The sequence below is a fragment of the Zea mays genome, chromosome 1 (assembly GCF_902167145.1).
Source record: "Zea mays cultivar B73 chromosome 1, Zm-B73-REFERENCE-NAM-5.0, whole genome shotgun sequence".
NCBI classification, from domain to species: Eukaryota; Viridiplantae; Streptophyta; class Magnoliopsida; order Poales; family Poaceae; genus Zea; species Zea mays.
The window spans coordinates 268,386,139-268,396,073 of record NC_050096.1 but is presented as its reverse complement, the minus strand read 5'-3'; the positions used below and the strand labels follow the sequence as shown (position 1 = coordinate 268,396,073).

Genomic DNA, 9,935 nt, shown 5'->3' with positions numbered 1-9,935 from the left:
CATCCACAGACGGATGGTCAGTCCGAGGTTGTCAACAAGGTGATTGCCATGTACCTTCGTTGTGTGACAGGTGATTGGCCTCAGGCCTAGGTGGACTGGCTCTCTTGGGCGGAGTACTGCTACAACACCTCGTTCCACACCGCCCTTCGTGCCACACCATTTGAGGTGGTGTACGGACGCCCCCCACCGCCGATCCTGCCATACCAGCCCGGGTCCGCACGAACTGCAGCGGCGGAGGAGTTGCTGCGCGACCGGGACGACATCCTTGCGGAGGTCCGGCAGCGTCTCGTTCAGGCGCAACAGCTTTCCAAGCGGTACTACGACGCTGGTCATCACGACATGGAGCTGGCTGTCGGGGATTGGGTGTGGCTGCGCCTTCTACATCGACCCGTGCAGTCCCTGGAGCCACGCGCAAAAGGGAAGCTCGGCCCTCGCTACGTCGGACCGTTCTGAGTCCTAGAGCGCATCGGCAAGGTGGCATACCGGCTGGAGCTACCTGAGGGAGCCCGCCTGCACGACGTATTTCATGTGGGCCTCCTCAAGCGCCACAAGGGTGAACCGCTGGAGCAGCGTGCGGGGTTACCCCCTGTCCAGGATGGCAGACTACTATCGGCGCCGCTGAAGGTGTTGCGTGCTCAACAGCGGCGCGGAACGTGGCACATTTTGGTGCAATGGCAGGACCTATCTCCGGAGGAAGCTACATGGGAGCCGCTCGATGACTTTCGGGGCCTCTACCCCGACTTCCAGCTCGAGGACGAGCTGTTTGCGCATGCGGGGAGAGATGTTATGACCGGCCGCCACTACAGGCGCCGAATAACAACAGAGGCAACGGATAGACATGCAAATTAGTTGGATAAGGATCTACACATGCAGATTAGTTGGATAAGGATCAGAAGATTAAGGAGATAAGATTTGTTAGAGAGAAAAGAGGGATTTGATCTCATTAGATAAGTACTAGAAGGGAGTATAAATAATTGTAAGCACCACCCTATATGGAATTAAGCAGAAACAATTATAGTTTCCAGCTTCCCTCTTGGAGCTGGGAGAAACCCTAGCCGCCACTGTTCATCGTGCTACTGTTCATCAGTGTGTTCTTCTGTTCAGCAGCCCATCTCCCTCTTTCCCTGCGCCCAGCATCCACGGCGCCCAAACACAGCCGTGGGCGTTTCCTCCCTCGCCCAGCCCCCTCGCACTCATACAACCTAAGGCCAATCCGTGGTAGGGATCGTATTCCTATCAGTTGATGTGATGGAGTATGTCAAGCAATTTGACATCTGTCAACATGCTAAAGGTGCTTGACAAGATATTACTATGGATTTCATTGAGGGGCTTCCTAGGTCAGAGGGATATGATACAGTTTTGGTGGTGGTGGATCACTACACAAAGTATGCTCATTTTTTCCATTAAAGCATCCCTATTCAGCACTTGTAGTGGCTCGGGTTTTCTTGGATAATATCATGAAACTGCATGGTACTCATATATCTCTGGTGTCTGACAGAGACAAGATCTTCACCAGTAACTTTTGGAAGTCCTTTTCATTCCTTGAATATCAAGCTGGGTTTAACCACTTCATATCACCCACAATCAGATGGGTAGTCAGAACATGTTAACCAATGAAATGTATTTGCTTTGTTCTATCTATGACAACCATACTAAATGGAAGCAATGGTTACCATTGGTTGAGTTTTGGTACAAATCTTCCTACCACACTGCCTTGGGTGTTCTCTTTTCCAAGCTCTGTATGGTTATGACCTAGTTTTTGCTGTTACTCCTGCTATTTCGATGGAAGGTGATAAATTTGTGGCTGAGTTGTTTTAGGAATGGCTGGCATACTCTGAGATATTGAAAACCAGACTATCTCCCGCTCGAAACCGCATGAAACTCCAAGCTGACAAAAACAGTCTTGATCGAGAGTTTCAGGTGGGGGCCGTGTGCTTTTGAAGCTGCAACCCTATGTTCAGAATTCAGTGGTGAACTAGGCTCATCTAAAGATTGCTTTTAAGTTTTTTGGACCCTTTACTGTGTTGTAGTGGGTGGGTCAGTCACTTACAAATTGGAGCTCCCAGCTACAACGTTGATCCACACAATGTTTCATGTCTCCCAAATCAAGACGTTTATACCAAGTATACTCCGGTCTTCTTCGATATTTCTCAATTGGTGGACTTGTCTGGGGTGGCAGTGCATCCGGTGTGCATTATGGATCGACGATTGGTTCGGAGGGGCAACAAACCAGTGATTCAGGAATCAGGTTCTGGTTGCTTGGTCTCGTCTACCACATGATGCTACTGCCTGGGAAGACTTTGATGTCCTGGGGACATGTTTTCCAGATGTTCTTGATTGGGGGCAATCAACTCTTGCGCGCAGTAAAGATGTCAGCACTGAGGTGGATCCATGAGGCAACTTCTAGTAAAGGAGGGAAGCATCGGCGTCGGAAAGGGAGCACGAGAAGTGAAGTATGTTTTCATTTTAGAATCGGTTGTAACTGAGTGGGTTGTACGGGCTAAGTGGGTGAATTGGCGACCATGTTGGCCTGCTTAGCAAGGTACTTAAACATTTTTTAATAAGGATAATGGGGGTAAGAAAGAATAGAGAAACATAATTGTTACAATCATGTGTTCCTTGCGTCCTCCGGCTTCTCGCCGGTGATCTCTGTGTGCACCCATGGTGGTGGAGGCACCCACGGTGGTGGAGGTGCGCCGTAGACCACGGGGACCACAGTCTCTATACCAATGTTTTGAAGCTAAATGGTGACTTTATCCTTTTTTTTACTTTGTGATTTTCCTCTTACGACTTTAAAACGAAAATAGATTTTGCCCTATTCTGTTAAGTCCACTAACGGTGTTAGCTTTTACACAAAAGAATAAGCTTGCCCTTAATTTAGTATTTGTGTTTGTACCCTCTTTTTGGAAGAAACTTTTGGAAATTTTGATACAGAATTCGACAATTCAGTCAGTGCAAAATTCAACAATTTTTAGAAAAATAATTCAACATTATTTCACCTAATATATGAACACAAATTGGTGCCTGCATGGCTGGATACCGCCCGAGCGCCATCCAGGGGAGGGAGCCAACCGGGTGGGGGAGGTCGCCGGGGCAACACGCCACCCGAGGTCCGTGCCCAGTCGCCGGTGTGGCGGGGGAGCTCGCGGTGGGCAGCACGCCCGGTGTGTTCACCATTAGGCCTTGTTTGGATAAAGAGGGATTGAAGTGTATTTTAGGGATTGAAAGGAAAATTAGTTCATATTACACTTCAATACACTTTATACCACCTCAATCCACTCCAATACAAGATTACCCAAACAAGCCCTTACGGGGACAACAGGCCACTTGAGGGCTGGGTCCTGTTGATCTGTGGAACTCTATGACTTTCCCTCTGGTCGTCCAGTTAAGGCCCGCTTACATCATCACACGGCCTTGCTGGTTTTCTTCGGTGTCGCGCGCCGCCGGCTCAGCCTTTCTGTCATCACCGGCCCATCGAAGGAAGCTGCCCACGAAGCAACGCTGAGTCGCTGACGCCATCTTTTGCGCGCGGCGCGCCTCGTCCCCCTGGACGCCCCTGCTGCCTGCTCTTTTCGCGTCGCCGGTGTAGTGCCCCACGACCACGATCATCAACAACAAATCTCTAACCGCTGCCACCGATCCATGCCGTCGTCACCCCCGCGGCTGGCGATGGAGCATCGCCGCCGCCAGCCTCCAGCGCCCTCCGCGCCCACCTACCTCGCCGCAACGCTCGCCTTCCTCACCCTCGCCGCGGTCGCCTACTTCCGCGCCGCCTTCCCCCGCTTCCCGCACCCGCCGGCCACCCGCGGGTGCCGCCACGACGCCGAGGGGTCCTGGTCCGCCGGTGTCTTCCTTGGGGACTCCCCCTTCTCCCTCAAGCCCGTCGAGCACGTAACCGACTCCCCGAGCTCATCCCCTTCTCCCTCTCCTCGTGGTGGCGCTGTTTAATTGGCTTGGTCTTTGTGGATGCAGTGGAGGATCTCTAGTGGCCCTGGAGCGGCATGGCCAGTGGCGAATCCGGTGGTGACGTGCGCCGATGTGGCGGAGGCTGGATTCCCTAGCAGCTTTGTCGCCAACCCATTTCTCTTCATACAGGTTCGGAGCTTTGCTTTCCTAGCCTTATTAGAAATTTATAGGAGAAATTTGTCGTGCATTTGTATGGGATGAATTATCTACGCCTGCGGACAAGTCTCAGTTAAATAAAGAGTTGTCATATTAATCATAAAATGATCTCTTGCCATGCTGTGATTTAAAAAAAAAACAGTACTAGTTTGCAGTTTGTCTCCTCTCTTGGTGAATGCATAATGCAATGCTACAATGTCTTTAGGGAGACTCAATTTATATGTTTTTCGAGACCAAGAACCCCATTGCGTCACAAGGCGACATTGCTGCTGCCGTGAGCAAGGATGCCGGCACAACATGGCAGCAGTTGGGTGTAGTGTTGGATGAGGAGTGGCACCTTTCTTATCCATATGTGTTTAGTTATGGAAACGAGGTAAACATTTTATTCGCGTATTGGAGAAAGTTGTGCATTATTAATAATCAACAAAGAAATGTTTGTTCTAATGTTTTCGTAGCTATATCTGTTTTTCTTTCCTTTGCATTACTTGACAGACTTACATGATGCCTGAAAGCAGCAAGAAAGGAAACCTTAAGTTATATCGTGCCGTTGACTTTCCCCTTAAGTGGGAGTTAGAAAAGGTCCTTCTGGAGAGACCCCTTGTAGATTCGGTCATCATACATTCCAAGGGTTCCTATTGGCTCATTGGATCAGATTTAAGTTCTTATGGTGCAAAACAGACAGGTGAACTCTTTATTTGGTACAGCAGCTCTCCTCTTGGTCCTTGGAGTTCACACAAGCAGAACCCAATTCGTAATACAGGCAACAGGCCAAGTGCCAGAAATGGAGGCAGGCCATTCATTTACAATGACAATCTTTATCGCGTAGGCAAAGATCGTGGTGGTGGATCTGGCTATACCATCCAAGTATTCAAAGTTCAAGTCCTAACAGAAGATCATTACAAGGAAGTTGCAGTCCCATTTGTGCTTGACAAACCCCTCAAGGGCCGAAACGCATGGAATGGTGCAAGGTCCCATCACTTTGATGTCCAGCAGCTTCCATCAAGTCAACATTGGATTGGGGTAATGGATGGTGACAGAGTGCTCTCAGGTGACTCAATTCACCATCTGACTATAGGCTGTATGTTTTATGGTGCTGCTTGCATTTTGGTCCTTCTACTTGGTGGGCTTATTGGTGCAATCAAGTGCACCTTACCACTTAGATGGTATTTACCACATACTGAGAAACGGAGTGACAACTTTGATATAGAGAAGCAGGTATTGCTGTGCCATAAGCTTAGTTGGCTTATCTGCAATGTGAACAGGTTGGGATCTCTTATTGGTGGGAAAATTAATTACAGAGCTTGGAAAGACCGAGTTTATATAGCTTTTATAATATTGGTATCGGTAGTCCTAACTTTTTTGGGGACTAACTACATCTTTGGTGGCGATGGTGCAGAAGAGCCATATCCTATTAGGGGTAGGTATTCACAATTCACATTGTTGACCATGACCTATGACGCCCGATTTTGGAATCTGAAGATGTTTGTGGAGCATTACTCTAAATGTGCATCGGTGAGGGAGATTGTAGTGGTCTGGAACAAAGGTCGAGCCCCAGTGCAAGGTGAATTGAAGTCTATGGTGCCTGTTAGGATCAGAGTTGAAAACAATAATACTCTGAACAACAGATTCAAAATTGACAAAGAAATTAAAACAGGAGCTGTTATGGAGCTTGATGATGATATCATGATGGCATGTGATGACTTAGAGCGTGGGTTCAAGGTATGGAGGGAGCACCCTGATAGAATTGTCGGATACTATCCACGCCTTGCTGAGGGCTGGCCTCTGGAATACCGCAATGAGAGGTATGCTCGGCAACAAGGAGGTTATAACATCATACTAACAGGAGCAGCATTTATGGATCATGAACTAGCCTTTAAGAGGTACTGGAGCAAAGAGGCTGAGATTGGCAGGCAGATTGTTGATAGTTTCTTTAATTGTGAGGATATTCTCCTAAATTTCTTATTTGCGAATGCAAGCTCGGCAAGCACAGTGGAGTATGTAAAACCAGCTTGGGCAATTGATATGTCTAAGTTCTCAGGAGTAGCCATTAGTCGAAACACGCAGGAACATTACCATGCTAGGAGCAAATGCCTTGCTATGTTTTCAGGAATCTTTGGGAATTTGACTTCCAAGAGGTTTTTTAGCAGCCGGGGTGATGGCTGGGATGTATAGTGGCATAGATAATTAGGTAGCTTTTTCTTGATCCTTAAAATGTCTCTTTAGTTTATAAGGTAGTCAGGTGAGTATTGGACCAGTGCAGTGTCATTCATGTAACTATTAACTGTCACCAGTTTGCTGTATAAGTTTAGCACATATCCACTATCTGTAAGTTTTTCAAACTCTTTGCGTGTGTCATGCCCTTGCACTTACAATCCATTACTAAACGCTTCTGAACTCAACCTTTTTTCAGTTGTTAGTCGGAGTTGTACTGAGTCTGGGTCAGCAATCTGTTACTATGGGTTCTGTCCATGCAACTACAACTCTGTTCTAGAACAAATGATCTTATCTCCCTTCAGATAAACCAGAGGTTATCACAAAGTATTCCTGGTTATTTCACTTTGCACAATTACATTACAGGATTGATGCTACCAGAAGGAAAAAGGAATAAATTGTCAGACTTTATTCGATGGGAGAATGGTATGTACACATTTGTATCAACTGCATTTTGATGAGCACAAGGTATCAAGGAAAGTCTTCTTTCTTCTTTAACCAAGACAGGAGACAGTAAACCTTCATTTTCACAACTTTATCGCAAATGCAGGCAATGTAATTTATGTTACATGATTGAATAATTAATCGGACCACTTCCACAAAAATCCATAGCGTCAAGCTGCTTGAGTCAAAACTTGAAGTTCTTCTTCAGGTAAACCACCACCTCTTGCTGCAAAATATTGTGGCATGAGGGTTAATGTTCTATTTTCTATGCACCTAAGCATCATGTTCTTTCAGAAAGCCGTTTGTGAGGTCCAATTTACTTACAATCAAGCAAAGGACGATGCAGCCTGCAGCTCCAGGGAAAAGCGCGTACCAAAGCTGCAAACTGTGAAACTTGGGGCCATCGATAAACAAGAGGGGCAAGCTCGCAGCTGCAAGAATCCAGAAATCATAAGCAGTGAACAAAACAAGAGTTCAGTAAGGAGGAGATGATGTGCAGAACAGCTAGGGCAACACAGCCAGACGAAACATTCGTCTTGGGAGTTTTACCTGGAGGATGCGAGGTACCCGTGATGGTCATGAATGCTATGCAGGCTGAAAGAGCGGCGCCTCTCGCTAACCAGCCAGGCCCAAACAACGAGAGGGCTAATACGCCAAAGGCCGCGCAAGCAATCTGCGCGACGAACATATTGTATTTCTGCAAGTTTACCACGTGCGTTAGTATTTGATTATCATAGATGAAACATAGATTTCAAGAGATTTTGATTCAGTGGTATCAAGTAGGCAAGTAGCTGCAGGTTTCTACGATCTTGAACCATCTCACAGTGGAAGAAAGTAACTGTAGGCGTGCAGCAATGGTATTTTACTGTTTTGAAAACATTACATAACTCGTGAACATTTGAATTTATGGTTACAATAATGGCTTGGAGCTGAGTTCTTCATGAGGAAAAAAAAATTGCCTACGGCGTCAAACCGACAAATGATTAAGTCCTTGTTGCTAAGTTCCTATTTTTACGAAACAAATATTAGCTCCATGCTTTTTTGCTGGATATTTTGTTTCTGGAACTACGGAGTCTTTTCCACCTCATTGTGTCGGCTACTTTAATGATATCATCGTACTGTTTTGAACATAGGGTTTCTTTGTAGCACTCAAGTTGACCAGGGAACGTTGTGTAACACTAAGAAACATTGCGTGCTACGTTACCGTCATAAATTAAACACTGCTGAGCTAAATTTTAAAATACATTTTTCTTAAAAAAAAGATATTTAAAATGTATGTTGACCATGCACCTTGGCCGCAGGCGAGTCTGGAGCGCTGAAAAGCACGCAGCAGACTGCTCCAAGGGGCGCAATCGTCAAGGATACTCCCTTGAACGCCACCATCTGGTCCATTTTCCCCAGTACCGCCATGGCCAGGAATGCTCCTGCATGGTATCAACATTACACATGATAACAGATCAAAGGGGTGGCCTTTCTCTTTGTAAATAAATAAACTTTTTGTTAAAACCAAAAAAACTCAGCGCTGGTTTGCCAGCATGCATGCAAGTGCAACAACTACTTTGTTTTCTGGAATACATATATGCAAGGAATAGTTGTCATCGTCTGGCAATGGCGACAGCAGAGACCGGAGAGGTTCAGACAAGGGCGAGCCAGCCCGTGAATAAAAGCAAGCAGTGAGCAGATCGGATCGAAGAGATGAAATATACTAGGATACCTCGGAAATGACCAAAAGAGGAAAAGGAATCAGAAGCACCAGCCATGGCCCCTAAAAAAACCAGCTCACCGGCAGAAGCACCAGCGTTTCTTCAGACTCACCGGCAGAAGGCCAGAGCACGTCGCTGAGGCTGACGCCGCCAGACGAGGCCGGCGTGACCTTGGCCGTCCCCGCCGTGGCCGCCTCCGCGACGACGCGCAGGTCTCTCCTTCTCCGCCGGCTGAAGCTGATCGCATTGCCAGCCTTAAGGATCGAGGAGGAGGAGGGGAGGCCCGCCCTGCCGCCATTGGCCTGCAGGAGGGGCGCCTGTGAGTGCGACGCCGCTGCCAGACACTGCTGCACCCTCGCTCGTGCCAAGACGATGCTGCTGCTGCAGCAGCCAATGCCTGGCAGGCTCTGGCTCTGCAGCAAAGCCATCCTCCCGCCCCCCGCCTCTCTCTCTCTCTCTCTCTCTCTCTCTCTCTCTCTCTCTCTCTGACTAGCTCTACGCTTTCTCTAGCTCTCTCCCCCCGAGAAGAAACCCAGGTATTTAAACGAGTAAGATAAGGTGCGAGAGGACGGGGAAGGTGAGCTCTTGGGTGGGTGGGAGGAGGCGCTGTAATGAGGCCATGAGGGGAGGTGACCTCTTCGGTGCCGTGGAGAGTCGCAGCTGTTCTCTTCCCTTCTCTTCTCTCCTGTTGAGACTGGGATATAAACAAACAAGCAGACAAACAGAAAACAGGCAGTCGGATACTTTCATGTGCGCCTGCTTGTCTTCTTCTGACTTGGGTCCCCATGCGGCCATGCCATGGCGGACAGGATCACTGCCAAAGCTACTGCGATCCCTTGTCGTCCGTCCATGTGGCCACTGCTCGCAGACAAACCCCCCACGGGCAACACATCGCTCAAGATTTGGGTCCATGCAGCATTGCAGCATGCGTGAATCCAAAACTGAAGGTGCAGGATATTTCGCGCAAGAACAAGCTGTGTCCTGGAGAAATCGTATATTTTATTTTAGTTCGGAGAACATCTCCCCGGAACTCAAGAAAAGAAAGCGATTTTATGCGACAGTTAGGTGTGGAAGTACTAAAAATAAGAAGCGGTACAGTGCTATACAGTTTTATAAGGTTACTTGCAGCAAAAATATATATCCTGGAAGTTCAACATTGACTACTCCAAACAAAAATTGACGGTTCTTTACGGTCCAAAGTGCAGTCCGGCTTCCTTTTTTCTCTTACGTCCCGTTATCCATGAATTGAATTACATTTTAATAATATTAATTTAGACAAAGATCAATTAAACTAATATGGTTTTATGTAAAATATATTTATATAATAAATATTATTAGTAATATATGAGAGATATTTATGTGCTACATTTTTACTATATTTTTGTAATTTATACTAACTAAAAGTTAGTGTTTTTTTATTAACCAAAAGTTAGTGATTTTTTTATCTAGCAAAAA

General features: G+C 46.9%; 2 protein-coding genes across 3 annotated transcripts; one reads left to right on the top strand and one right to left on the bottom strand.

Moving 5' to 3' along the window:
* Window positions 1-3,491: 3,491 nt before the first annotated feature.
* LOC103643824 (uncharacterized) lies at window positions 3,492-7,696 on the top strand. Of its 2 annotated transcripts, XR_004855569.1 has the most exons (5): window positions 3,492-3,891; window positions 3,973-4,095; window positions 4,328-4,495; window positions 4,615-6,985; window positions 7,072-7,696. XR_004855569.1 is itself a non-coding variant. In XM_008666986.4 (4 exons), exons 1-4 carry the CDS (start codon window positions 3,643-3,645, stop codon window positions 6,292-6,294), a joined length of 2,220 nt encoding a protein of 739 aa, XP_008665208.1. In that variant the 5' UTR covers window positions 3,492-3,642; the 3' UTR covers window positions 6,295-7,696. The 2 variants fall into 2 exon arrangements, 1 of the variants encoding a protein (XP_008665208.1); XM_008666986.4 differs by having other exon boundaries at window positions 4,615-7,696.
* On the bottom strand, window positions 6,651-9,096 carry LOC100192782 (Integral membrane HPP family protein). The gene is made up of 5 exons (NM_001357862.1): window positions 8,593-9,096; window positions 8,068-8,201; window positions 7,327-7,474; window positions 7,102-7,208; window positions 6,651-7,003 (listed from the first exon to the last, which is right to left on the bottom strand). Exons 1-5 carry the CDS (start codon window positions 8,906-8,908, stop codon window positions 6,962-6,964), a joined length of 747 nt encoding a protein of 248 aa, NP_001344791.1. The 5' UTR covers window positions 8,909-9,096; the 3' UTR covers window positions 6,651-6,961.
* Between the last annotated feature and the right edge of the window lie 839 nt (window positions 9,097-9,935).

What these genes read in the sequence shown, in the direction of transcription:
- LOC103643824 (XM_008666986.4), top strand. Translation starts at nt 3,643, where the DNA reads ATGCCGTCGTCACCCCCGCGGCTGGCGATGGAGCATCGCCGCCGCCAG. An exon ending in ACCCATTTCTCTTCATACAG is followed by an intron (nt 4,096 to 4,327) that starts GTTCGGAGCTTT and finishes CAATGTCTTTAG; the next exon opens with GGAGACTCAATTTATATGTT. An exon ending in TGTTTAGTTATGGAAACGAG is followed by an intron (nt 4,496 to 4,614) that starts GTAAACATTTTA and finishes ATTACTTGACAG; the next exon opens with ACTTACATGATGCCTGAAAG.
- LOC100192782 (NM_001357862.1), bottom strand. Translation starts at nt 8,908, where the DNA reads ATGGCTTTGCTGCAGAGCCAGAGCCTGCCAGGCATTGGCTGCTGCAGC. An exon ending in GGGTACCTCGCATCCTCCAG is followed by an intron (nt 7,209 to 7,326) that starts GTAAAACTCCCA and finishes GGATTCTTGCAG; the next exon opens with CTGCGAGCTTGCCCCTCTTG. An exon ending in GCATCGTCCTTTGCTTGATT is followed by an intron (nt 7,004 to 7,101) that starts GTAAGTAAATTG and finishes AATATTTTGCAG; the next exon opens with CAAGAGGTGGTGGTTTACCT.